General features: G+C 41.1%; 1 protein-coding gene across 3 annotated transcripts in view; it reads right to left on the reverse strand.

Moving 5' to 3' along the window:
• Positions 1 to 27705, reverse strand: part of ADAM23 (ADAM metallopeptidase domain 23) — a 204339-nt gene that overhangs the window by 8445 nt on the left and 168189 nt on the right. The window contains exons 24-26 of one of the 3 annotated variants that reach the window (XM_050969586.1): positions 27534 to 27645; positions 6046 to 6136; positions 2051 to 2105 (exon numbers count right to left, since the gene is read on the reverse strand). In XM_050969586.1, coding sequence (XP_050825543.1) covers positions 2051 to 2105; positions 6046 to 6136; positions 27534 to 27645 — 258 coding nt within the window. Of the gene's footprint in view, positions 1 to 2050; positions 2106 to 6045; positions 6137 to 13770; positions 13862 to 27533; positions 27646 to 27705 lie in introns of all 3 variants that reach the window. The other 2 variants (XM_050969584.1, XM_050969583.1) reach the window with 2 other exon arrangements.

Here is a 27705-nt window from a genome sequence, read left to right on the forward strand (position 1 = left end):
AGAGGAAATGAGCCTTCGGGTAAGGGCCACACTATAGAGAATGATGCTGAGGCCATCATCTTAACTCCTGCATTGCCTGTTGTTTTTGATGCCATTTTAGCCATGGAACTTGAACAGGGAATTAACAACTTCTTTTTTTAAACATTTAATTCCAGTTTCAATAATTCACAGTAATAGAAGTTCAGCCTCCATTAGCTCTGAATCAAACAAACAAACAAACAAACAAACAACAAAAACCCAACTGTTAAAAAAAAAAATACTCATAGCATAACTATAACAAGCCACAGTGCAAAGTAATAATCACCTACATTCCATTTTGGATAGTTGCTTTTAACTCTTTTGACAGCACAGTTCATTCTTTGCAAAAATAAATATACAAAATAAAGCCACTGCTACCCCAGTCTTTTATTATAGTTTTGATGTATCCTATTTTTTCTCGTCATTGCTTATAAGTGTTTTGAGAAGAACAAAGCAACTAATGCACAAACACGCTGCCTATTTTAGTAGCAGCTAACTACTAGTGTTGCTATTGCAGTTCATGATGTTCTTGTAAATCAGTGCCTTCCTCCATGTTCACAGAAACACAACGTCTTGCCAAAAAAAATTAAGGGTTACTCCAATGACTGCACAGTCCCTTCAAATCAGTAATGTTTCTGTAAAGTTTCCCCATACCAGATCCTGAAAAAGTGAGCAAACCCACGATAACCAGGCTGTTGCTATGTGAAACTGAAAATTAAAACAACAAAGTTAGGGGATGGGATCATCAGCCTCAAAACAGTGACAGTGTAGTGCACCTGCTTAGCTAGCTCGTTGCCATCTGTTGGCATGATGGAATAGGAGTAGACACAGCATGTTATTTGATTTGAGCAGGTGGATTCATGCTGCTCATGGAGCCACTGCGCACACTTTGCAAGGAAATGCAGAGTGGAAAGAAAAACAGATGTTACTGACAAACCAGAGAGCTGGTCTGTAGTTCCTGTATGAAGCATACACAAGGTTTCAGAATCTCACTGCACAGGCTTTCTGCTCTGTTGCCCTCCACCACGACAGAAACAGCACTTCTGATCATTTTTGACTTTCCAGTATCTACAGGATACAGGATTTAGCTCAGTTTGAATTCCTAAAGCTGCCTTTATGCAGAAGTTTAAGGATTGGGTAAATATTTGGCCCACCTAGTAACTCTCCACTTGGCAGGAAAGCTCTGTTTTTTAGCAGATATCACTGGGAATAACACTGTGCCTATACATTTTTACCCACAACAGCACCTCCCCTACTAGAGGACTATTATGCAGTCTCAAAAGGAACTTCCCATATATTTTTTTTTAATTTAGCCTTTACCAGTACTACCACTTAATATTGTTATTTATTTACCAAGTATCCCCTTTTCAAAATGTAACACACTAGCAAGCCAGCATTTAAAAAAGCAACTGAATTTGTTACTTTAGCAAAACTACACTTATACATTCACCACTGTCAAGTAATTCTGTATTAAAAAGAACTGGAAACTGGGCCTCAGCATGAAATTCAGAGGGCCCACACAAAACTGCCAACATTAACTAACCCCTCATTCCGCTTCCACTTCAGTCCTTAATGAAGCATTGGAATGGTTTGAAGGGCGGTCCAGGGACCTGCTGCTACTATGTGAACTTCACCATCGATGCAGGTCATGTGTCTGCATAGTGCCTAGAACAGTGCAGCCCTGACCCATGAGAGGGGCCCTTAAACACTACAGCAGTACAAAAAACAATTACAGCTTTGTCAGAATATTAACCAAGGTCTGCTGTGAAACAAAATATAGTTCCTAACCGGGTGCCCACTAGCAGCATTTAACTCAAATTCACTCAATATGTTCTGTAAAATCTATGTGCACTGAACATTTTACTGAGACTTGATCACAACATCTTTTCTGTCCTATTTTTAACCATATCTTTCCAGAAACTGTCTAAAAATAAATCCTAGTTTGTTTATTTCTTTGAAGAAAAACTTTGTTTTGCTAATTCATACCAAACTGAGTATAACCATGAACAAAATTTACTTAATTGCAGCTTACGTTTGATTTGGACTTGACACCACAGTACCGTATGTGCATGTGAACACCTGATAACCTGTGGAACAAAAATCACATCTCCTAATTTGTAAAGTATTGGCTACTTCTCACATTACTAAAGACTGAAACATCACTTGCTTCAAAGGAAAATTAGAACCCATTCTAGTAGTCTTGGATATCCTACAAAAACTGGAAGCAAAGTGTGAGAGGCCCTACATTGTGCTAGCCTTCTTCCACATACAACTGAAAATGCCTTTCAATTTCCCCCCAAAAAAACATGCACTTCAAGCTGTGAGCTAGGCCAGGCCATTGTATTTGAGGTTCTGCTACAGAATAGATATTCTTATCTTGCTCTTTTTAAAATATTAAACTCCTGATATTTTCAATACGAGAGCTTACTCATACAAATACTTTTATATTTTTGTATGACAAAAAGACATGCAGGATGCAAAGTGGAACATTTTTATTGGTGATTTAAGTGATGGGGAGCAGGTTAGTTTTGTGCTGGACAAAAAAAAAAATATGTTGACAATACCAGGAAAAGCAAGTGATGTTGTTTTACTTAAGCCAGAATTGGACCATTTAAAGTCCTGATTCTGGAATGCACTTAAGTGTGAACTTAACTTCATCCCATTCAGGACAGCACTTAATTGCTGTAAGCAAATATGTTAAGCATATGCTCAAGTGCTGTCCTGGTCAAGGATGCTTTCCTGAATCCAGGTTTACCATACTAGTACCCAGAAGCCACTATCACACAAGATCAATCTTTAAAGGAGTTTGTAGGTCTGCATTTAAGATCAATCTGTAAAGGAGTTTGTAGGTCTGCATTTAGAAGGATATGCCCTGGAACACAACATTTTAAACAACGTTTTACTGGAGATGCATCCCAAAATATATATTTTTAGGGCTGAGCACCAACATCTGCACATGGATATATCTACATGGCTCCCATTTACATCACTGGGAGTGGCATGTGTCTAATGGCCAAATACACCTACAGGCATATACTGTCATTCAATCATGTAACTCCCACTGTGTTAATTCCCAGGAAATAGTCCACAAGTGGAGGGAAGGGCAAACTTAACATTACTTATATGTGTAGGCTTATAAAGGTACAAATTCTGCAGTCCTTAATTGAACATTTGCTCAGTGAAGGAGTGCAGAATTTGGCTTAAGTTCCTAAACAGAATTAACAACACTATAATTAAAATAAGTTCTCTAAATTACATATTTCTATATAATGTATATGCTATGTTAACGCAGACAGCTTCTTATATGTGTAATTTTTGTGACTTCTTTTCTTTTATAAATTTGCGTCTAATAGAGCCTGTGCTACATAAGATGCAAAGTACACCAACATAACACAACATGCAACAAAAGGTTGTGAACAGTAATTAACATTTCACAGACTAGGCCTTTATACATTATACACAATCTTGCAGTCTCTCTGCTTGCAGATGCCCCTATTACTTCAATGGCGAGTCTGCATGCAAAGGGCTGTAAATCAGACCAGTAGCTGTATACTCCAAAATACATACCTCAACTATTGTTCTGCTTTTAACCCATGCATTGAATGTCATAAGTAATAAAGAGTCACATTCTTCCATCTTTAAATGTGTGGCACTCTCAATGTCAGAAGTGGTTTTGTGAGAAAATTTGATGAACAAATACAGGTCATCATTAAGTCTATCTTACAAGGAAGACATTAATTTGGGGCAAATTCTGCCCTCACACTTATCCAAAGCTATTGACATTAATGGGCAGCACAAGAAACAATGAGGGCAGAATTTTGTTTTTAAACTCTAATATACTGACAGTTTGGTAAAAAAAGAATTATAAACAGGCAAGTGGGATTCTTTTTTGCTCATGTCTAAAGCATGGACGGAATCAAGTATTTTTAACTATCCTTTTCTTCCTTTTTAATTTCATTTAGTTTTGAGCAGCTCTCATACCACCTTAATTCTAGTGGGTTTCATATACCGCTCCTGAGGAAACTGTGAATGAGAGATTAGGGAAATAATCTTTTTTTTACACAGATTGGATATCACCTCCTTTGTACTATTTGAGCATGCAAAGCAATGATATTTAACCTAGATTTCTGGTTCTTATTATAGCTGATCTGAAGTGGTTTTTAAAAAATATAAAATCAATAAATACAAAAAACTATTTAAGAACTTCAGTGATTATTGCTTGCATCATGTTCCCAGCTGGAATAACCTGGCTGAGCATTTGTGTACAATGGCAAAAGTTGGGATGTATTCATCATCCAGGTTGCTTCCATTTTGCCTCTGCCAAATAGGAAATTGGAGTAGGAGTGGCCTTTTTGAACTCCAGCCTGGCTATCATCTAGCCTTACCCGGTCCAACAGTACATAAACTGCTCCCATGGAACTGGACTCTACAATCCTGACAACCACAATGCTTAAAAAGAGCCCTTTGCACCCATAGAGATGAAGACAAGACTTGCCCCAATGGAATATAAATGTGTAGCATTAACATGACAAATTAATAGGTTTTTTAAAAGAAACAGATTTTTTTCTAACCTACAAAGATTTGAGGACAAGGTTGTATTTCTCCTAGAAGAGAACACTGAAAACAGTACACAGCTGTATTTCTTACAAAGCTTTAGATGATTTGATGTAATGGGCTTTTGCAGGAGATACTTAGATTCCTGAAATCTGGTGTTGCGTAGTATGCAAGAAAGGAAATTATTTTCTAAATATTGTGTTTCTAAATACAAGTGTAATTTTTATGACTACCCATTGTCAAAGATTTAAGATCTTAAATAGGTATTTTTTAAATTTGTACATTGTAAGTAATCTTCAATCAAGCCCACAATTAAGGGTCAATTGTTGTTGCCATTCATGGATGCACAAAAAAGCAGCCACAATCTTAGTTGTCTTCTCTGACTGCAAGATTGGTGAGTGTTATCACCACCTTTGGTGGTGCTAAACATCTGGGGCCAGATCCTCAGTTGGAGTAAATCAGCCTAACTCCACAGAAGTCAGTGGAGCTTTGCTGATTTACACGAGTTCCAAATTTAGACCTAGTTTGCTAGTTTGATATGGATGTAATTGACATTGCAAGGAAAAGCACATAATAATCCAAATTCAAAAAAACAGAACTCCATTTTGGTTAATGGAAGTTACACCTGTAATGAACTTTGCTCAATATATGTTTCATGTCAAACAATGTTAATATACTAGAGCTGGGCAGGAATCAGTTTTCTTGTCTCAGAAAAAATTCCGAGATTTTGTAAATCATGGACAAAAAGTCAAAATCTTTGAAAATGTTCATGAACTGATAATCTGAAAAAAAATCAGTTTGAGTTAAAACTTTTGTTTCAATAATTTTGAAATGTTTTGTTTTCTATCTTTTTTAAACTTCTAAATAGAACTTTTCATTTTGAAAGTGTCAAAACATCCTCCTCAAAATGTTTTCAAAATTGGAAATTTCTTGAAACTGCCCATTTCCCATGAAAGCTTTCTGTTTCAATGAAGCAGCATTTTTGACAGAAAGACATTTTGTCAAAAAACTCAGAACAAATTCTATAGCACACTTCATATCTTGGTTAGACACAGAGCAGCCTTGTATCAGTTTTCAAGCATTGCTGTGCACAACTTCAGAGTTCATGTATTTTTCAAAATATACCTTTAGATTTCCTACCACTATGTTTCACTCTCTGCTAAGCATGAAATAATATTGATATAGGGAGATGGCCAGACCTTCTTCTTTAGAAGAAAAGTATTTCTTTTTTCACTTTTGGAGTTGTTTTCCGTAATCTCATAAAGGTTTATCCACGTATACTACTGTTCTCCAACTTTGCACCCTGGTGACATCTGTTGTTTTTTACATTTCCCTTCTTTTTCAGTGCAAGTGTAACTATTTGAAGCAGTGTTTTTCACTTTGAGTCTTGTAGCAGGAACTCAAAACTTAGTGATGTAAGCAAAAAACAGAAATGCCATAGCCACTGAAGAGAAGACATGCGGCATTGCTTACTTAAAACCCCATCCTGTCCCCCCAAGGACAATAGCTGCTACCAGGATGGCACCAGCGATGGAACCTATTATAAGATTGGTGGCACTAGGACCTGCGATAAAGGATTACGGGAAGAAAGACATAAAAACCAACCACTTCATTCATGACAAGGGAAACGTAATCAAGCAATTTAGGAAAACAAATAACCTACAAGATGTCTCTAAACATTTTCAAAGGGCCCCACTTGCTTTTCATTAAGAGTATGAATAAACAAAGCTATTGTAACGTTTCTCACTGTGCTATGCCTCCTTTCTAATACTAGATATTTACCTATCTCAGAAATTAACAACACTGTCACATTCACTTCATTCTCTGGCTTAACTATTCCAATAAACACATAGTACATGAACCATCAGTTCAGAAAATTCAGATATTTGTAAAATTAAATAAAGTCTTAATTTTTTTTAAAAAAGGATCCAAGGGGTAATAAAACATGAATGTTGTAATGCTTGAATGTTGTAATGAATAAGTAAGTAATGCTTACTTATTTTCACTCCCATGGCAAATGAAAAACCCAAAAGCCCATCAATTCTGCTTTTCATATAGCTCTGATCTTGTACGGTGCTAAGTACCCTCAACTCCCACTTATTTCAATTTGATCTGATAGTGTTCAGCACTTCTAGGGAGGCACACAGCACCTTATAGTCCCTATGGTTATGTCAATCTTAAGTTTACTAACTACAGAGAGTTCAGCAGAAAGGGTGGTGGAGTAAAACGGTATGATTCAAATCGAAAAGAATAAAGATCTATAATTGAAATAAAAGCTGCATTCCCACTGAAGCATTCCAAACATCAATGCATCTCTTCATCATCCTCAAGCAGCCACTGAACAATAAAGTGGGGCAGGGAAAAAGAGAAGGAAAAAAAAGGTGGCATAAAATCCATTTGGTGTAATTTGGTGTAAAGGCAAGAAAGCACTGTAGGATCAATTATGAATTCTCTTACATAAGTGCTTTATTTGCATGGGGAGGACGAGGAAAAGAAAATACAAAATAGATCTGACTATGATGTTTGTTTGCCCAAATTAATTCCAGATCACAGTATTCTCCACTATCAGGCACTCTCTGATGTAAATCTACTGTCACTAAGTCCAAGGCAAAGTAAAATCTAATATAACAATTCTCTTGCATATCACACACCTTATAATTGAACAGAAATATTTAAATGCCCATTATAAGGTTTTCAAAAATAGTACTAATGAAAAAAAACAAATCCAAAGCGAGAGCTCCCCCACTGCAAAGGCCATTTTGCTATTCTAAGTAGCACAGCTCTGGTTTTGGTATCACAAGGTGTTTGGAATACTGTCAGAGAGATACAGGGAGGAAAAGAGGAGCATCAAGAAAAGATGGGAGAAGAAAAGTAGAGAGGGGTAGCTGGAATAGCTAAAAGAGCTCAGGGGCTAGTTCGGTGTCATGGACACCTTATAATACTGCACAGTCCTGGACACACCAGTGAGAAAGCACCCTACATTTTAAAATTCACCACAGTGATCTGTTTTTGAATAATACATCACATAAGTCAGTTGTTTCCTTAGGTTTTATTTTAGATATCAGGTCAGACTGAATAAAAAGCAAGCTCACCAGCTTTTATTTGCAACATACAGTGCAAAGAAAGAATCATTCTGTATACAGCACGTTTTACTAGCTCATGTCAATGCATGATTTTGGGATTAAACAGGATACACACCATGCTGCAGATCATTCATGATGTATTATTCTGAATTAACGTACAGAGCCCATAAAAATTAATGTTCTTGTCATCCTTAAAAACAATGGCTCAGATTCTGCGACTCTTACTTATGTTGAGTAGTGCCTTAGTCTTATTATAGTCTCAGTTACTTCAAAGGGAACTACTTATGGGTACTCACCACAGATGAGGGGGACAGACTATGGCCCCAAAAATTATATGAAAGCAGTCTAAAATTAATTAATATATTCCCTTTTTAAAAATACTTCCTGTCTAGACAACACAAGTATTCAGGGATATTAATAAGAATCTAACTTAACAGATACGAGCAGTGCACAAACGTAACAACAATAATCAAATGTACATTTTCTACTAATGGAAAATGCATCTTACTGAACTTACCTTTCATAGTCAGAGTTGGCTACAAATCAGTAACATTGAGCATGTTGGAGGATAAACAAATGCTGGTACATGGGCATTCTAGTTCCAATTAAGAGATTTTTCCTCAAGTACTAGCAACTTTATGATTTTTCATCTATTATCTGCCTAACTCAAAGCACATTTTTTTTTTTGGTAAATGGATTTGGATTCAATGCAAGCATAATATTTTAGAGGTTCTGCAAACACAGCAAGTAACTGATTTACACAACATTTCAGAAGCTTTGGAAAATCCACAGAAATTATTTTTTGGTCTGGCCTCAGGAAGTCATTTTTCCACAGAAACACTGCAGTAATACATTTATCTGATAATGACATATTTGTAATTTGGAAACAGAAGTTCAGAAATGGCCATTTCAGGATATTTGAAATATGTCTACTTGTACAGAAAAAATAAAATTTCCATGTGTTTATTATATGTTTGATAAAACGTTTCAAATATGTGTTAACGATTCAACAGTAGGCTTGGACTTAAGGGAAGAAAGCAATGGCATTACTGTTACTGTGAATAAATTCACTACCAAGCTGATGGATTTAAATAAGATTAGACAATTAAATGAAAATTAGATTTAGAAAATGTGGAAAACCCTTTAAAGTTACTATAACTGTGGTGAATACCAGAAAGTCCTGATACAAATCACCTATTTGGGGACTGACCCAATTGTAAGTGTCATAACTAGAGAAGGGCGTCTTTTCTTTTAGCACAGAAAATACTGCTAGTCACTAGATTAGGAGTGACAATTCCTATTCATACAGATCAATTCCTCTTTTTGCTAAATCTATCAAACAAAAACTGAAAATGCCTATGGGCTATACTCAGGGTGAAATCCTGTCCCATGGAACTCAATGGAAATTTTGCCATTCACTTCTGTGGGTCTAGGATTTCACTGGAGTCTTCAATGGAGAGACATATTGTGTGATTCCTTCTGTGTAATTCCATACTGCCTCGGAGCCCTGGTCACAGACCGGGACACCAGTATGCTAAGTGCTGAACAAACACAAAACAACAACAACAAAAGGTCAAAGATTAATTTCTTTACCAAAGAATTCTCCAGGTGACTAGCACTGGTTTGGAAATTTATTAAAAAAAAATCAGAGACGTATATTGGAAAACAATTTTTAAAGAATATGATACAATAGATTGAGCATATTTTGTAAGATAATTTTGAATACCACAAAAATTGGGCATTTTTATATTTTAATGTTTACCTTGTCTTTTTTTTTTTTAACTACACATTACATTTTATCAAACAAATAAATACGTAGGAAATTTATGTTTTTATCAATATGCCATGATTTAGCTGCTAATCTAAAGACCACTAGACGTTTGTTCATTACTTTAATGAACGATAAAAAGTACCATTTATGGAGGAAACAACAGCTAATAGATTTCAGCCATATAATTTCTATAGTCACTGGATTAACATGGAATAAAATGCAAATGTAAAGTAAGAGATTTTATTAACTCTGGTATTTTGGAGGCATTTTCTATTGTGCCTGGTGGAGAGAAATAAAAGTTGTGGTGGATGAATTCTTTCAGATCTATTATTGCTGTGGATCTGCCAACTCCATGTATTTGCCACCATGCAGTCTACAGGTACTTTTTATGAATGGAAAGAATCCCACTGACTTGAAAGGGCTTTGGATCAAGCTCTATATCCCTATCACCAGGATGATCCTATTGAAGAGAGCAACTAAAATTAATGTCCTATTGATCTATTACTGAGATTGTCAATTACAGTTCTAGATTAGACCAATCTAGCAACAAGAAGGTTGTCAGGGAAAGTGTGGGACTTTTACTGAATGGGGGAGGCAACCTAGTGACAGATGATGTGGAAAAAGTTGAACTACTCAGATGCGTTTTTTCGTCTCGGTCTTCACAGACAAGGTCAGCTCCCAGACTGCTGCACTGGGTAGCACAGTATGGGGAGAAGGTGAGCAGCCCTTGGTGGTGAAAGAAAGCTGGACATGCACAAGTCCATGTGTCCGGATCTAATGCATCCAAGGGTGCTGAGGCAGTTAGCTGATGTGACTGCAGAGCCATTGGCCATTATCTTTGAAAACTCATGGTGATCAGGGGAGGTCCCGGGCGATTGGAAAAAAACAAATATATAGTGCCCATCTTTAAAAAAGGGAAGGAGGAGAATCCGGGGAACTACAGATGAGTCAGCATCACCTTAGTCCCTGGAAAAATTATGAAGCAGGTCCTCAAGGAATCCATTTTGAAGCACTTGGAGGAGAGGAAGGTGATCAGGAACAATCAACATGGATTCACCAAGGGCAAGTCATGCCTGACCTACCTAATTGCCTTCTATGATGAGATAACTGGCTCTGTTGATATGGGAAAGGCGGTGGATGTGATATATCTTGACTTAAGCAAAGCTTTTGATACTATCTCCCACAGTATTCTTGCCAGCAAGTTAATAAAGTATGGATTGGATGAATGGACTATAAAATGGATAGAAAGCTGGCTAGATCATCAGGCTCAATGGGGAATGATCAACTGCTCGATATCTAGTTGGCAGTCAGTATCAAGTCCCAGTGGTCTGTTCCAGACCCAGTTTTGTTCAACATCTTCATTAATGACTTGGATGATGGGATGGATTGCACCCTCAGCTAGTTCACAGATGACACATAGCTGGGGGGGCGGGTGGATGAGCTGGAGGGTAGGGATAGGCTCCAGGGTGACCTGGACAAATTGGAGGATTGGACTAAAAGAAATTTGATGAGGTTCAAGAAGGACAAGTGCAGAGTCCTGCACTTAGGACAGAAGAATCCCATGCACGTCTACAGGCTGGGGACCGTCTGGCTAAGCGGCAGTTTTGCAGAAAAGGACCTGGGGATTGTAGTGGACGAGAAGCTGGATATGAGTTAACAGGTGTGCTCTTGTTGCCAAGAAGGCTAACAGCATATTGGGCTGCATTAGTAGGAGCATTGCCAGCAGATCGAGGGAAGTGATTTTTCCCCTCTGTTTGGCACTGGTGAGGCCACATTTGCCACACTGTGTCCAGTTTTGGGCTCCCCACTACAGAAAGGATGTGGACAAATTGGAGAGAGTCCAGCAGAGGGCAGCAAAAATGATTAGGGGGCTAGGGCACATGATTTATGAGAAGAGGCTGAGGGAACTGGGCTTATTTAGTCTGCAGAAGAGAAGAGTGAGGGGGGGATCTGATAGCAGCCTTCAACTATCAGAAGGGCGGTTCAAAAGAGGATGGCGCTCGGCTGTTCTCAATGGTGGCAGATAACAGAATAAGGAGCAATGGTCTCAAGTTGCAGTGGGGGAGGTCTGGGTTGGATATTAGGACAAAGCCCTGGCGGGATGATTTAGCTGGAGGTTGCTCCTGCTCCTGAGGTCTCTTCCAATCCTAATTTTCTATGATTCTATTATAGGCGGAGTTGGTACTGCTGCCTTTAGTTAAGGTTGCCTGAAATTTTTCATTATAAGATCCTGTTTTCAGTTGCTTATAATTTTGCCAAATATAAATTTTCATGTTAAAATTTTCAATGCCAGACACCTCTCTCACGCTGAAGTTTTTTGGAAAGTTTAAGATAAAACAGTTCTGTTATTTCTGAGAATGAGATTACGGGAAAATACCATGTTGTGTTCAAGTTAAAAAAATTCTTACAATCATTTAATTGAAAAGCTCTACACCTCAATACTTGGAGGGTGGCTTCATATCTGGCAGTGGAATTTCCCTGGTGTCAGATGTGCCTCTGAAAAATATCAGTTTGCACATGCTCTGAAGAGAATTGTTGAAAGTTTAGCAGCTAAATTCTGCATGTTCAAGCCCTGGGCTTCAGGGGCTCAGCGGGACTTTCCCTGCAGTTGTTGATGTGAGTAGTCAGGGTCCACTGTGGCCTAGGCACATGAACTGGGAGCAGGAAAACCATCTCTCTTGTGCTTTCAATGCTCCTTTTCCTGGCACCTACACAACAAGGAGGAGGAAGCTAAGCTGTCTGCTGCAAAAGCAGAGGGTGCTGCATGAACCAGATAGTGGGAAGGAATGGGGATATGAGGAGCCAAGAAAGGAGGGATGGATAGGAAGAGAGAGACTGGAAGGAGGGTTGACGGGGGCAGAGGGTGAGGTGGGGGGACAGGAGCAAAGGAGAAAGAGCAGGAGCCAGGGTGAATGGTTGTGGGCTGGAGCAGAGATCAGGAGGCACTAGGGCTTGAGCAGAGAGATGAGAAGCAAGAACAGGTTTGATTAGAACAGAGTGGAAGTGGGGCAGGAGCTGGGATGTAAGGGATGACAGGAGCAAAGATGTCAGAGAGGCTGGGGAATGCAAGGGTAGAATGGCTTGTAATCATAAATGCTCATGCACATTCAGAATCTGGAATTGAATCCTGGATTTCTGCATCTCTACAGTCTTTTGCTGTCAGTAAATAGCAGTGAAACCCACTGGCAAAATGTGTCTCTCATCCCACTCTACTGGGTGGTCCAGATAGGAGATAACAACCTTCTACTACTATTAGCTCAAGTGACAGCCATCAATATTATGGATCTAATAAACCATACCTTGCTGAGGACTCTAACTGGTGATCAATATGATTCCACATAATACAGTTTGTTTTATAAAATTGTTAAACAAAAAACTATGTTAAAAAAATGTTAAGGTTGCAGAGGCAAGCACTCAGAAGTTAAGAAATGCCAGAATTCAGGTTGCAAGGCAAACTTAATTCACTCTTCTTGTGTGTATTCATTCTGATACAGTCTGTAATTACATAACACACACTATTCCTGTAGGGGAAACACTTTGATGGGATTGAAATCTTAGATGAAGTCTGTATGGAGTTAAATTAGTGGGAAGAATGCAGATGAAAAAGGTCAAAAGACCAAAATAATGGCAGTTTATTCCACAGTTTGCAGTGTATTCCATGAATGCAGAATTAAAGAAATTTACTCCAGGATTATCATAACCATATACATTGTGTAAATACCCTATTGTTAAAACTTAGAGGTAATTAATGTGCTGATACCTCAGATTTCAACTTCCCAAAATCATAAAAGACAATACAATATTTGTTGCTCAAACTTTATATAATGTACTGCCTTGAGGTAACTGAAAATCCTAACAACAGAATACTCAGAAACTGTGTTGGAAAGCTGTCTATTTATACTATAATTTCAACTGAGTTTTTTTCTGTTTCTTAACTGAATTTTATGAGCCACTGTTAGAATGAATGCCTCATTCATTGAAATAAAAAATATGTGAATTATATCAAATGGTCCATCTTGTTCTGTTAGATAATCACAATCTTCAAATTACTATTTATTCATTCTTTTTATAATTTGGAGCAATGAAACATTTAGACATTTAATTGTATTAATTGTGATGATGTAAAAATTCACAAACTTATTGTTTTATGCCCCACATTGTCCCAGACAGGAGAGGGTTCAACACTGCATGAGCAAATCACATGACACGGACACGTTCAAATCACATGACGAATACAGTCACCACATGACACAAAGCTAATGGGATAGTACACAGAGGGCTCAGGTGCGTACCTCACACACTAGGCACCAAACATAAAACTCTTAAACTAAGAAAAATGCTTACTCTATTCCCCACCCTGTGCCTCCAAAAATCACCCCCAGAGCCAGAATGGTCCCTGCCACTGCACCTATTAGCCTGTTAGTGGCCATGCTCACTGTGCGGAGGGAAAAGGGAAGATTTTTAAGGAAATGATCACATACGGTATATGTCTGAAATGAAAAATAAATAGCACCTCAGAGGGATATTTTACTTTGTAATCCATTGATTGTGAAACAGTTCAAACCGCCCAATAAATCTCTCTACATAAATACTATAGCTTTTAATATATGGAAATAGTTGAGGCTATATTTGGCTTTATCTGAATGCTTACAAACATTACTTTAATAAGTTTTACTGTAAATTTTGAAACCAAGTAAGGTTTCATAACCTGTGATTACATCACATTTTTATTTAAAATAGAATATCCTCAGCTTATGTAATATAAACCTACAATTTACTTAAAATGTAAATAGATATAATTTGATCACCAATAAGAAACCTTTCATCTATCACCAGAAACATACTGTATCCAGGTCATTAAACTAAACAGTTAAAGAGATAATTGTTAACTTATTACATGGTATAGCATTGCTTACAAAAGAATTCCCAAAAAAATGTAAACACTGAATAACTGCAATGAACTCGTTTTCAGCCTGTGGTCTGCAGACCCCAGGGGTCTGCGGACTTACGTCTTAAGATGTCCAAAGGTGTCCACACCTCCATTCAAAATTTTTTTAGAGGCCCACAAATGAAAAAAAGGTTAAAAAGCACTGCAGCAGATACAATAGGCCTGATTTTCCACTGCCTTGCCCTCTGTGTAGTCATTTAAACCTGTGCAAAATGACTGCAAATGAGGTGTAAATATCACCCAGTCTGTGTCGTAGTGTTTTGCACCCATTTAAAATAGGTGTAAAGGATTATATAGAGGGCAAGGCAGTGGAGAATCATGTTTATAGACTCCCTCTAAATCAGGGGTGGGCAATAATTTTCGCAGGGGGGCCACTCCACGAATTTTGGTAAGTTGTCACGGGCCACACATTTCTATTATATTAATGGAGGAGGTGCGGGGTCTGGGAGGGAATTTGGGTGCAGGAGGGAGCTCTGGGATGGTACAGAGTGTTGGAACGCAGGAGAGGGTGAGGGGTGTGGGCTCTGGGAGGGAGTTTGGGTGCAGGAGGGGGCTCCGGGCTGGAGCAGGGGACTGGGGTGTGGGAGAGGGTGCGAGGAGTATGCTCCGGCTGGGAGGCGCTTACCACAGGTGGCTCCCAGCCGGCGGCACAGCAGGGCTCAGGAGGCTGCCTGCCTGCCTGCCATAGCCCCATGCCACTCCTGCACATCACACACATCTCTGCACGCCCCTAGGTGAGAGTGGGGCAGCAGGTCTCCATGTGCTGCCTGCAGCCGCAAGCACTGCTCCTGCAGTTCCCATTGGCCAGTTTCCGGCCAGTGGGAGCTGTGAGGATGGTGCTGGGGGCAGGGGCAGAGCCACCTCTTCCCCCACCCTGCCAGGGGTACGCAGAGACATGCCAGCAGCAGCCGTCTGCTTCTGGGAGCAGTGTGGGGACATGGTAGGCAGGCAGCCTGCCGGAGCACCCTGCTGCGCCATGGGACTTTTAGCGGCCTGGACTCAGAGATCGCAAGAGGGCAGAGGAGGCCGGATAGAAATGTTAGTCATGGCGGGCTGGACAGAAATGTTAGATGGGCCGGATCTGCCCTGCAGGCCATATTTTGCCAACCCCTGGTCTAAAGGTTTAATTCTTAGCACAGTTAGGTTTGAATTTCATGCTCTCTCTCCCCCATCACACTCACACCCGGCACCCTGAAAAAAAGGTTGGAGAGAGAAATAACACGCCTGAGGGTATTCAAAAGAATTCTTGAATGGGTATAGTTTTACCCAACTGATCAAAATAACACTGAATTACACTTTTTTTTCTTTTCTTTTTTTTTCCTTCGCCAAAATGCGTATTGGAATGCAAAGTAAAAACCTAATTACTTCAAAGGAATTAGGATATCTTGGCAGATTTTTTTTTCCTGCAGAAAAACACATAAGCCTGATTCTTACATCCATACTCATACTGAGCAAGACCTTACTCTACAAGTAGTCCTCTTGATTCTGGATTAATTGTTTATCAAAATCAGTTCTTCTAAAGAACAAGCTATTTTTTAATTTACTCAAGCAGAGAAAATTCTTCTAAAGCAAGCAAACTTCTGCTCTTTTAAAAAGTCAATATGTAACTATTCTGGAAAAAAAATTAACAAAATTGGCTCCAAGGCCAAGAATATACTTGCCAAATTTCAGTCCAAAGCAAACTTACACAACTGAGATATAATGCATCTAGTATAAAATTTTTAACCTTGATTCCTTTGGGTAAGAGAAAGTTACTCACCTTGCAGTAACTGAGGTTCTTCGAGATGTGTGTCCCTGTGGGTGCTCCACTCTAGGTGACGGTGCATCCCAGCGCTGTCGATCGGAGATTTTCGGTAGCAGTGCCTGGTTGGGGCGCACGCACTCAGATGGTATCTCCCGTCTAGTTGGAATCTTCCTGAGCGTGTGCGCCCCACACCTTCCTCAGTTCCTTCTCTACCATGGAGCATCCAACTAGTACTCCAAAGTAGAGGGGAGGAGGGCAGGGAGTGGAGCACCCACAGGGACACACATCTCGAAGAACCTCAGTTACTGCAAGGTGAGTAACTTTCTCTTCTTCTTCAAGTGCTGTCCCTGTGGGTGCTCCACTCTAGGTGAATGTGTAGCAGTACCCACTAAGGTTGGTGGGACTTTGGAGATGCGGCAGGGAGTACTGAAGATAGTACTGTATGGCCTACTATTGCGTCTGCCAAGGTGTTTTGCATGAGAGCATAGTGTTTTGCAAACGTGTGTTCAGATGACCATGTAGCCGCCTTGCAGATATCAGGAATGGGAACATTGTGTAAGAAGGCAATGGATGCCGACATGGCTCTAATGGAATGAGTTCTAATGTTGTCGGGCAGTTGAAGATTCTTCGCCCAGTAACAGGATCTGATGCAGTCAGAGATCCACTTGGATAGACGTTGGTCAGAGATGGCTGTGCCCTTTGATCTTTCGGCAATGGAAACGAAGAGTCGTGGAGACTTGCGAAATGGTTTAGTCTGTTCTAAATAAAAGGCAATTGCTCTCCTCATGTTGAGAGTTTGCAGGGTTGCATCCTGCTGAGTTTTGTGAGGTTTGGGATAGAAAGTAGGTAAGTATATAGGTTGGTTGAGGTGGAAGGTTGACACCACCTTAAGAAGAAATTTAGGATGTGGTCTCAAAGTGACTTTATCCTTGGAGAAGATTGTGTAGGGAGGGTGGGCCATGAGGGCACTCATTTCACCAGCTCTTCTCGCTGATGTTATGGCAACTAGGAAAGCCACCTTCATGGACATATGGAGGTGAGAGGAGGTAGCCAACGGCTCAAATGGAGCTTTCATGAGGGCATGAAGTATGAGGTTAAGATTCCAGGTAGCCACTGTTGGATGAATTTCAGGGTAAAGATTTTGCAGGCCAGAGAGAAAGCGTTTAATGGTGGGGTGTGTAAAGAATGAGTACCCATCCAACAGGTCATGGAAGGTGGTAAGCGCCACCAGGTGCACTTTGATGGAGCTGAGCGAGAGTCCGTCCTGTTTTAGTTTCAAGAGGTAATCTAGAATGTTAGGGAGGGTCACATTATTGGGTGCTAAATGTTTATGCGAGCACCAAAGAGCAAAACGTTTCCACTTCTGAAGGTAGGTTTTACGAGTGGAGTCTCTCCGGCTGTGCAGGAGGACGTATTGGACCTGCTCGGAACAGGCTAGTTCATGGGTTTGGACCCATGAAGGAACCAGGCTGTGAGGTGGAGCTTTTGGAGCTGGGGGTGAAGGACTCGTCCGTTGTCCTGATAAAGGAGGTCTGGCCTGTTGGGGAGAGCCCATGGGTGATGGGAGGACACGCGGAGAAGGTAGAGGTACCACGCCTGTCTTGGCCAAGCCGGGGCAATAAGGATGACCTGGGACTTGTCGTCCATGATCTTCCAAAGAACCCTGTGTAGTAGAGGGATAGGTGGGAAGGTGTACAGGAGGTAGTTGTCCCATGGGATGAGGAATTCATCCCCTAAGGATGCATTCCCGAGTCCCGCCCTGGAGCAAAACCGGGGGCATTTTCTGTTTCGGGTCGTGGCAAAGAGGTCTATTGACGGCATGCCCCAGTGGGAGAAAAGCTGTTGGAGTACTGCGGGGTGCAGTTCCCATTTGTGTTCCGTCGAGAAGTGTCTGCTGAGTGTGTCGGCAGTACTGTTGTGACAGCCTGGTAGGTAGGAAGCGATGATCTGTATTCTATGTCGTATGCACCAATTCCATAGTCGAATGGCTTCCATGCAGAGGGAATGTGATCATGCTCCCTCTTGTCTGTTTATGTAATACATACATGCTATGTTGTCTGTTAAGACTTGCGGGTATTTGTTCTTTATGAGGGGAAGAAAGTGAAGGCATGCTCTTCTCACTGCTCTGAGCTCTAAGAGTTTTATGTGTAGATGTGTCTCTGATGCAGACCACCGGCCTTGTGCCCTGTGTTCCGCTAGATGCGCTCCCCAGCCAATCAGGGAAGCGTCTGTGGTGAGCATGAGCGTTGGGGATCGTTGCTGGAAGGAAACCCCTGTGCAGAGGTTTTCTGGACTTGTCCACCATTTCAGGGAAGTTATAACATGAGGTGGAGGAGTTAGCAGCATCCCTAAGGGATGTCTGCTGGCTTTGAAACTGGAGTTGAGTCAACCTTGGAGGTATCTCATATGTAGCCTGGCGTGTTGGACCACGAAGGTGGTAGCTGCCATGTGACCAAGGAGCTGTAGGCAGATTCTTGCTTCCGTCCTGGGACGAATAGAGAACGTACGTATGAGCTGCGTGATAGCGAGGAATCTGCTGTATGGGAGCGAGGCCCTGCTCTGGGTTGAGTCGAGACGAGCTCCAATGAATTTGATCTGTTGCGTGGGTATCAGGGTAGATTTCTGGATGTTTATTTGGAGGCCTAGGCTGTGAAAAATGGAGATGGTGAAGCACGTGGCTTGAAGTGTCTCGCCACAGGAGTCGCCCCTGATGAGGCAATCGTCCAGGTAGGGGAAAAGTGTGACCCGATGTTTGCGTAGGTGAGCCACAACCACGGCTAGGGTCTTGGAAAAAACTCTTGGTGCTGTGGAGAGTCCGAAAGGGAGAACTCTGTATTGGAAATGATCCTGACCAATTGTGAATCGTAGGAAGTGTCTGTGAGCTGGATGTATTGATATATAGAAGTAAGCATCTTGTAGGTCAAGGGCTGTGAACCAGTCCCCTTGATCCAATGCAGGTATTATTGTGCCCGGTGTGACCATTTTGAATCGTTGTGTCCTCACAAATTTGTTCAGTTGGCATAGGTCTAGTATAGGCCTCCATCCCCCGGTTTTCTTCTGCGTTAGAAAGTAATGGGAGTAGAACCCTGTCCCTTGGTGTTGCGTCAGCACAGGTTCCACTGCGCCTAGTTGCAGAAGGTGTGCCACTTCTGTGTGAAGTAACTGCTCGTGAGAGGGGTCCCTGAAAAGGGACGAGGAAGGGGAAAGGGTAGGAGGGTAGGATATGAACAGGATGGAGTAACTGGTCTGAACTATTTCGAGGACCACGGTCCTGTGTAATCCGCTGCCAAGCATGTTGGAAATACTGGAGGCAGTGGCCAAATGGACAAGTGGTGGAATCAAGGAGTGGTCGTGCAGACCCTCTACCAAAGCTTCAAAACTGTTGTTTATTGCCTGGTGGCCAGAAGGTGGTGGCTTGATTTTGATTTTGTCTGCGTTTGGGAGGTCTAGTATGATTTCTAGTTATGTCGTATGGTCTGGATTGAGGGCAATAGTACTGATGTGTGCGTGGTCTTTGGTAAGGTTGGTATCATTGTCTTCTGGGAAGTGATGAGTGAATGCCCAGGGTGCGGAGTGTCGCTCTTGAGTCTTTCATGGTGTGGAGGAGTTCATCAGTTTTTTTTCAAGAAGAGTTTTTCCTTATCAAAGGGGAGATCCTCCACTTTGGTCTAGAGCTCTTTAGGAATGCCTGACGCAGAGAGCCAGGAGGATCTGCACATAACCACAACAGTTGCAGTGGTACGGGCTGCTGTGTCTGCCGTGTCTAAGGATGCCTGTAGGGTCGTTCTGGAGATCATTTGTCCCTCAGACAGGATTGATTTGAAGTCTGCTCTTCTGTCCTCTGGGATGTATGAGGCAAATTCGAAAAGCTTATTGTAATTATCAAAATCATAGCTGGCGAGGACAGCAGAATAGTTTGCAATCCTGAATTGTAGTGTAGAGGATGTATAAACCTTGCAGCCCAGGACATCAAGACGTCTAAGGTCCTTGTCTTGCGGGGTGGGTCGATATTGTGACTGTTTGGTCCGCTGTGCAACTGCATCAATGACAAGAGAGTTCGGTGGTGGATGAGAAAAAAGGAAGTCTGCGTCCTTCACAGGAACGTAGTATTTACGTTCGACCTTCTTACAAGTTGGTACTAGGGAAGCTGGGGTTTGCCAGAGAGTGTCAGCAGGCTCCATGAACGCTTCGTTTATAGGGAGCGCGATTTTCAAGGGTGCAGATGGTTGAAGGGTTTTGAGGAGTTTGTGCTGAGTCTCCTGAACCTCTTCCAAGGGGATATCCTGACTAAGTGCAACCCTCCTAAAAAGATCTTGAAATTGTTTGCAGTAGTCCACGGTCTGTGGAGGTGGAGGGAGGATGACTTCATCTGAGGCTAATGGAGAGTTAGGGTTAGGTGAGTCAGGATATGGTGCATAGCTCCCAGTCTCAGGAGGGGGCTCAGGCACCCTGGAAGTGGATGGAGCAGGAGATTGAGGCACTGATGGAAGATGATTGGTAGGAGGATTCTGCCACGGGTACCACTGCAGCCAAGGCATGGGGTAGGAGAACCCAGGCACCGCCCACGGGGGGGCAACGTAGGGAAACTGAGGCTGCTGGGCTTGAGCCGTGACCTGAGGTGGTAAAGGTGCCTGTGGAGGAGAAGCAGGAGGGGAGAACTCCGCTTGCTGCTGTAGCTCAAGGTCACCGTCGGTGAAAGCCAGTTCAGGTGGAGAAAGTGGCAGGTCAGCAAAGGAGTCCTCTGTGTCTGGGAGCGGAGAATGTGGCTCAGGTGGCACCAAAAGGTCACTTTGAGTGAGAAGCTGTTGCTCCTGCTCCCTAGGCTGAGCTAAGCCTGCTCTCTGCTCTAGCTCTTTAGTCAGCGAGAATGAGAGAGAGTGTCCTGCTGTGTTTTGCCTAGAGGTGCCCTGCAGGGGGTCTACTGCTGGTGCGTGGGCAGAAGAGTGGCTGGTTGCCGACCCTCTTCGCGGTGCCGAGGCTGATCGCACTGTCAGCACCGCAGCTATTTTCGTCGCTGAGGCAGAGCGCGCTGGCGGCACCGCGGCCGCTTTTAGCGCTGAAACTGACCAGGCTGTAAGTGACGTGGCCGTTCTGGGTGTCGGAGCCGAACGCGCTGCCGGCACTGCGGCCATTTCCGGTGCCATGGAGGAACGTGGTGCCGGTGCTGTAGCCTTCCTCGGTGCCGAAGAGCAGTGAGTTGTCCGCGCCGCAGTCATTTGAGGCGCTGAGGGGACCAAGTCAGTAGGTGCCTTCCCCGTGTGGGAGGTCTGGTCCCTGCCTCTAAGCTCTGTCAGAGCAGTTCCTGAGGCATTAGGAGAGGCTGAAACAGCTGTCTTTCGGGCTGTCAGCACAGGGGGTAGGGATCTCGCCGGAGACCCCCTACCCTTGTTAGAGTCTCATCTGTGAGACTGTTGAGCTTCTTGCCTCCGCTCCAGGGAGGGTGAAGCAACACTCCCCACCGGTTCCGATCTGGCTGGGGAGCGTGTGGGAGTAGGTTCTACCTTTCCCGTCTCCGACAGCGGCTGCAGGGATTTTTCCATCATGATGATCTTGAGGCGCAGATCCCTGTCACGACGAGCTCTTGACTTGAGGCTCACACAATGGTGGCACTTCGCGGGGATGTGGGTGTCCCCGAGGCACTTCACACAATGAGAGTGGCCATCTGAGCATGGCGTGGAGTCCTGACAGGAGATGCATTTTTTTGAAACCTGAAGGTCCTGGGCATTATGAGTTAGAGAAGAGTGTCTCAATGGGAGACAAGCCTGAGGGTTTTTTTTTTTTTTTTTTTAACAAAGTAACTAACTATGTAACTATACTAAAGGAAGGGAAACAACTTGGAAGTAATTAAAAATTATTTCTATGTTCTTTGTTACTGTTTCCTATAGATATCAGGGAAGAGAAAGTAGCACTGCCCCGAGTCCCATCTTCAGCCGAGGACGGTTGAGAAGGAACTGAGGAGGGTGTGGGGCACACGCACTCAAGAAGATTTCAACTAGACGGGAGATACCATCTGGGTGTGTGCGCCCCAACCAGGCACTGCTACCGAAAATCTCCAATCAGCAGCGCCGGGACGCACCGTCACCTAGAGTGGAGCGCCCACAGGGACAGCACTCGAAGAAGAACCATAAAATGTAAATGAGAAAGTAGGGGCAGTGGAGGGGGGTTTATTTATTTGGTGCTGGTATTTCTCACAGCAGGGATGACAGAACTCAAAAGTATATGATATTGTCATACCTAGAGCTTCTTGGCTTGGTGCTGGCTTCTCTCCCTGAGGATTTTCCAATTTTGTGTAAGCCCTGCACTCCAAATTAATAGTATTGGAGTCCTAGAAGTGGGGATGGAGGGAACAATGCACCCCACTCCATGGGGTGCTCTTCTCTGAGCCTGGCAGATATTTGGGCAGGGATTAATGCTGCTCCAGACATTAGTTCCCATTCTGTACCTGTACTCTTCTCAGAGAGGAATATTTACATGGCAAAGAACTAGCCATCACCACATAGGCTGGCACAGAATAACGTTTCATTCTCCTTTCCCTATGGCTCCCCAGGATCTAAGGTGCTTGGAGGCCATATCTTCTGCCTCTTATGTAGCCCACCCACAAACCCCTTTCCTTGATGGAAGCATTCAAGATGAATTTTGAGGAGTTTTCTGGGCCCTCTGTCTCTCTCCTGTGGGTTTTACTGCAGGAGGCCTTGGTCATTCCAATATAATGGGGTTTTGTCTCTCTTTCTTTAAGGTCCCCTAAACTATGTATGACTCTACCACTACCACAGTATATGATTGCCTTACAATCTTCAACATATTTATCTGTGAGGCAGGGAAGAGTTATCTCCATTTTACATAAAGGAGATGGAGGCACAGAGACATTAAGTAATCTGACCAACACCATACAGGAAATCTGTGGCAGAGAAGAGAACTGAACCTGGGTGTCTTGGGTTTCAGGTTAGTATCTCATGGAAAGATTTTGTTGGTTCCCCTACCATCACCGCTTTTTTCCTTTTATTCACTCTTTAACTTTTCCAAAATTGGAGCTGTTCTGAAAAGTTACAAAGTAGCAAAAGGAAAATAAAATTAACTCCAACTTTTCAAAATTTCTTCAAAGTTACAGTGTTCCATTTTTCCTTTTGCCACTCTTACTTTTTAGAAGTTGGAGAAGTTTATAAATGTATAGAGTGGAAAAGGAAAAGGAAGTAGGGGGAAAAACAGACAAACAAAGCCCCTACATGTAATTCATTCTATTGTAGTCAATGGGAAAAAAAGGAGGAGATGGGGGAAAAACAAAAATCAACTTTTAAACTGAATTGAAAATGAAATTGTAAGTCTAATCCAAATAAAAACTGTTTTGTTTTGAAATATTTTGTTCAGGGATATTTTTTTTCTGAACAGATATATTACTAATGGATGAGAATATCTGTATTACTTAAACAGTAAAGCTTTCCTAAGCTGGATTGATTTTATTTTATTTTTTTTTTTGGGTAAGGGGGATGGATTTAAAATTATATATTTTAGACACTTGTAACAGCAGTTATAAGAGGAATCATTTATAATAAAGTGCTTTTTAGGCAATGATTTAGGATTTCAGTATTTTCTACTTGCTAATGCTCTCTTACTACACAGGGATTTATTTTTCAGACACAGAGAAGAACTCTCCTCTGAGATAAGAAAAATTGCCTGTATACTTCCCATACTCTAAAACATTAAATTCAATAGTAGTAGACTGTAGCTGACTCACTGAACTCCCACAGACATGAGTCTCTGTGAATCTAATGATTACCTATTATTCTAGCTTTAATGATCAGAGATTTTACAAGTAATACAGTCTTACTTCAAAGAACATGTGTTTTAGACAGTCTTAAACTTCAGTCTATTTCATATACTTGAAGTTCTGGTTCAAGTATAATACAGTTAAATCAAGCCAAAGTCCAATCCGGCAAATGAATCTACACAGGAAAACGCCTGTGTGCAAGAGTCCCACTGACTTCACGAATAGGATCCAATACTGTAAGTAACTTCAAGTTTCCTTCACTTCCAAAAACTGCTTCTGTCCTGCAATACTGTATTCTTGGTCTGCCACTGCAGGATACAGTAGGTTTCTGAGTTTAGACTAGCTCATAACAACAATATGAATTAATTCCAAAATAATAAAGGACCACTGATTTTTTAAAATCCTTAAATATAGTAAAGAGGAAAAAGCAACTGACAGATGATGTAAAGGTCTGAAAAGAAAAAGAGAAGTGCAACAGGAGCAGCAATCAATCATCAATTGTCATAAGAGAATAAAGAAAAAGCAAGCAATATGTTAGCTATACATAATACCAATCATAAGAAGAAAAATGTAGGGATTTATGGTGTGAAAAACTGTTAATTATATGAATTTTCACATCTCAGAAGAAAGTGTTGGTAACCTTCCCCCAAAGAACTATCTGCTCTTATGCTACTTAAGGGCATGTTTCAGCACTAGAGAACATAGTAGAAAACAGAAGTCAGAAAAAATTAACATTCTCCAATGTTGTTAAGTTCTTCAAAGAGAATGACTGTTACTGCAACTCCTCCTTCAGCTCAGTCCTTGTCAATATAAACCAGTATGAGAATTCAAATTAATCTACGTTTTGTTTTCCCCTTAACTAAGAGCGTATCTATTCCAAAGGAATAGTCTCATTTTAATGGGAAGGACATTACGCATATAAGTACCTTCATCATCGTAAGAATATACTCCTAAGAGCTTGTCTACCTGAAGAATTAGACCATGGTAAGCTGGAGTGTGACTCTATGCTGCTCTAGACTGCTCAAAGTTCATTAACAAACTGTTAACGTATCTCAGCAGGATGTGTGCACACAGGCAGTTAGACGATGGCAGGGTAGTGTGGGGCAGATTCATAACCCCAGCTTGCCACGGTCTAATTGTTCGTGTAGACAAGCACTAAGAAAGCGGTCCATCTCTTTGTTCATGAATGGTGTAAGCCAGGGAGTAGGTGGAAAGGTGCTGTTAACATTTTAAGATATTGAAGCTGTAGAAGATTTTTAGACTTAACTTTTTTTTTTAATTCTTGAACAAGCATCAGAATTAAGGTTAGAAATCTCTCTCACCCAGCCTCCAGATATCTGAACTGTCAAATGTCAGAATTTGGAGGAACCAATACCTCTAATTCCTTGGATAAATTCCAAATTAAGTGAACCCATGCCTTCTTACATTGTAGAAAAATTAATATAATACTTTGGAGTGTTTTTCCAGACTTCTGTGCTTTCTGGGAGTACCGTAAGTTACATTTGAAGGACAAGAGAAATGGGCAAGAGAGATCACTACATCCCACTCTAAGAGAAGTTAACCTCTTAGAACAGCGATATATTGAAGTGTAGTATTTGCAACCAAAAAAGTAAAAATGGAAGGTTTGAGATGAATTCCACTGAGGTGTCTATCATCAGATTTGTAAAGGCTCTTATTTCATGTATTTTTCCCTGCATTGATTTTGTGAGTCAGAGTACAATAATCCTGGCATGTTTTTTAAACCTGTGGTCATACCAAATGACATTTTGTGACACTGGAGTTAATCTAGCTGTGATGTTCTCACAATTGAATCCGTGTTATCTGAATCTTGAGAAAATTGAGTTTCCTGCTTCTGCAATGTTATGGAACTCACATTTTGTGCTAAAGAAATATAGAAAGCATTTTACTTCATGTCTGTTGTTTGTATGCTGACATGTGAGTTATGTAATGTTAGTAATAAAAAGAAAATCTTAATAGGAAGTGCTCAAGTATTTTAGAGTTTTATATTATTGTAGAAAACTATTTCTTTATACTTCCTGACACTTTTTCCCAATTGGATTTCTCTATTAACAGACCAAAATAAACTGGAGAAAGTAGTCAATGTCCAATTCCCTGTCATAAGTCTCTTGGGGATTCAACTTCCAATAAACTAATATTGCCACAAATTGAAAAAAGAAAAAAGTGTCAACTCTCCTTAAGATCCATTCTTGTATCAAAATAAACTAAAAAGAAAACAAAAGATATCCAGTTTATTTTTTCAATATAGCCATGGTATGGTATTATAGTAATCCACTTGTTCCTATCTGCTGATACAATCTTATTCATCAATATCATTGGTGGTATCTATCCACTAAGATATTTTCCCAGAATGTCTCAGAGTTGGCATGTTAATTTCTAGAATGGCTTTTCCATTTTGAAAGTAAAAAATAAAGTTTGTAGTATAGGAATTTGATCTAGGTGACCAGATGAACGTCTCTACTTGTCTTTATTAGACTTGTTTATAAATTAAACAATGGCATCTTTTTATTATTTCTTATCTAATGCATCTGCAAGACAAGTATTACAGTACTCTTAAATGCTACAACAGGAGCTGCATCTCACCCTTCTGCACAGAAAGGAAGACTCCCCTTACTAAGTCCTTGCAGATGGCTCTTCACAGAATCAGGAAGGCTCTAGGGGAGCAGAGAGGGCAGGGAGCTATGGTAGGGTTGGTATAAACTGGACAGCCCTGTGGTGATTGGTGGCGGGGAAGGATGCACCTCAAAAGGTTTCCTAAGAAAGAGAACACCTATTTCTCTTTGGTTTTCCACAGACAGTTAAGATATTGAGTGGACTGTACAATTTTGCTGTCTTTCTTGCCAATGTAGTGATTTGGGATTTGGAGGAGGTGGGGAGCCACAATTTCAAGTGCATACCTTTCCATATGAAAAGTATTTCTGAAGAGTATTTCCCTAATAGTTTCCCTAGGTTTTTCTACTTCTTATACAGTCAATGAGGCATCTATTAAACATGCAAAAGTAGAAGACAGTAATAACAGTATGAGAAAATAACAGTTCCTAACATATTTTGTTTATTTTCTTTCCCACTGAAATCTGATGCTTAGGAGGCCAAGCTTTTTAAGCACTCTTCCAGGTCCAAAATGAGATGAAGCCCCCTTTACAGTCAAGATAACTGTAAAAGGAATTTTTTGTACAATGGAGGCTTCATTTCCCCCTTCATTATGTCCTAGCTCTCAGGAACAGCTTGGAACAGTCAAGGAAAATCAGCAACTGGAAAATCTCTACTAAAGGATAAATAATAAACTCACCATATGGCCATAAATGTAGAAGTCTAGTAAATGTAGGTTTTAATTATGAAGATGGCTATTAAAGGACAGAATAAAGGGGGAAAATTGGGATGAACCGAAATGTCTGAGTTCATATCTTTCTAGAAATGGGATCTGGAATTATAAAAGTCAAAAGTATATTCACAAACAGTTTTCAAACTAACATTCATATATCTTCTCAGAGAGGCATAGTTTTAATATGCTCAAGGGTTTGATTCTGAATGATAGGGTTATACCCTCCTTTCCCACATGTTAATTCTACTGGTGCTAATAGAGAAGACTAATCTAAACGTGTACTAAAGATTGCAACTGAAATCACACAAACCCTTAGGTCCTTCAACCTTCTTGTTGGAAGTATCCCTGATAGGGTCATCAATACTGCAGTCTGTCCCTGCCCAGGAGAAATTACAAATGCAAGTGGCTTCATTACTACACACCTAGAAAAGAAAATGAAAATAACTGTTTTTGAAACACTTTTGATTTAAGGTTATTCAGCA

Source organism: Gopherus flavomarginatus, chromosome 10 (assembly GCF_025201925.1).
Source record: "Gopherus flavomarginatus isolate rGopFla2 chromosome 10, rGopFla2.mat.asm, whole genome shotgun sequence".
Taxonomy (NCBI): Eukaryota; Metazoa; Chordata; order Testudines; family Testudinidae; genus Gopherus; species Gopherus flavomarginatus.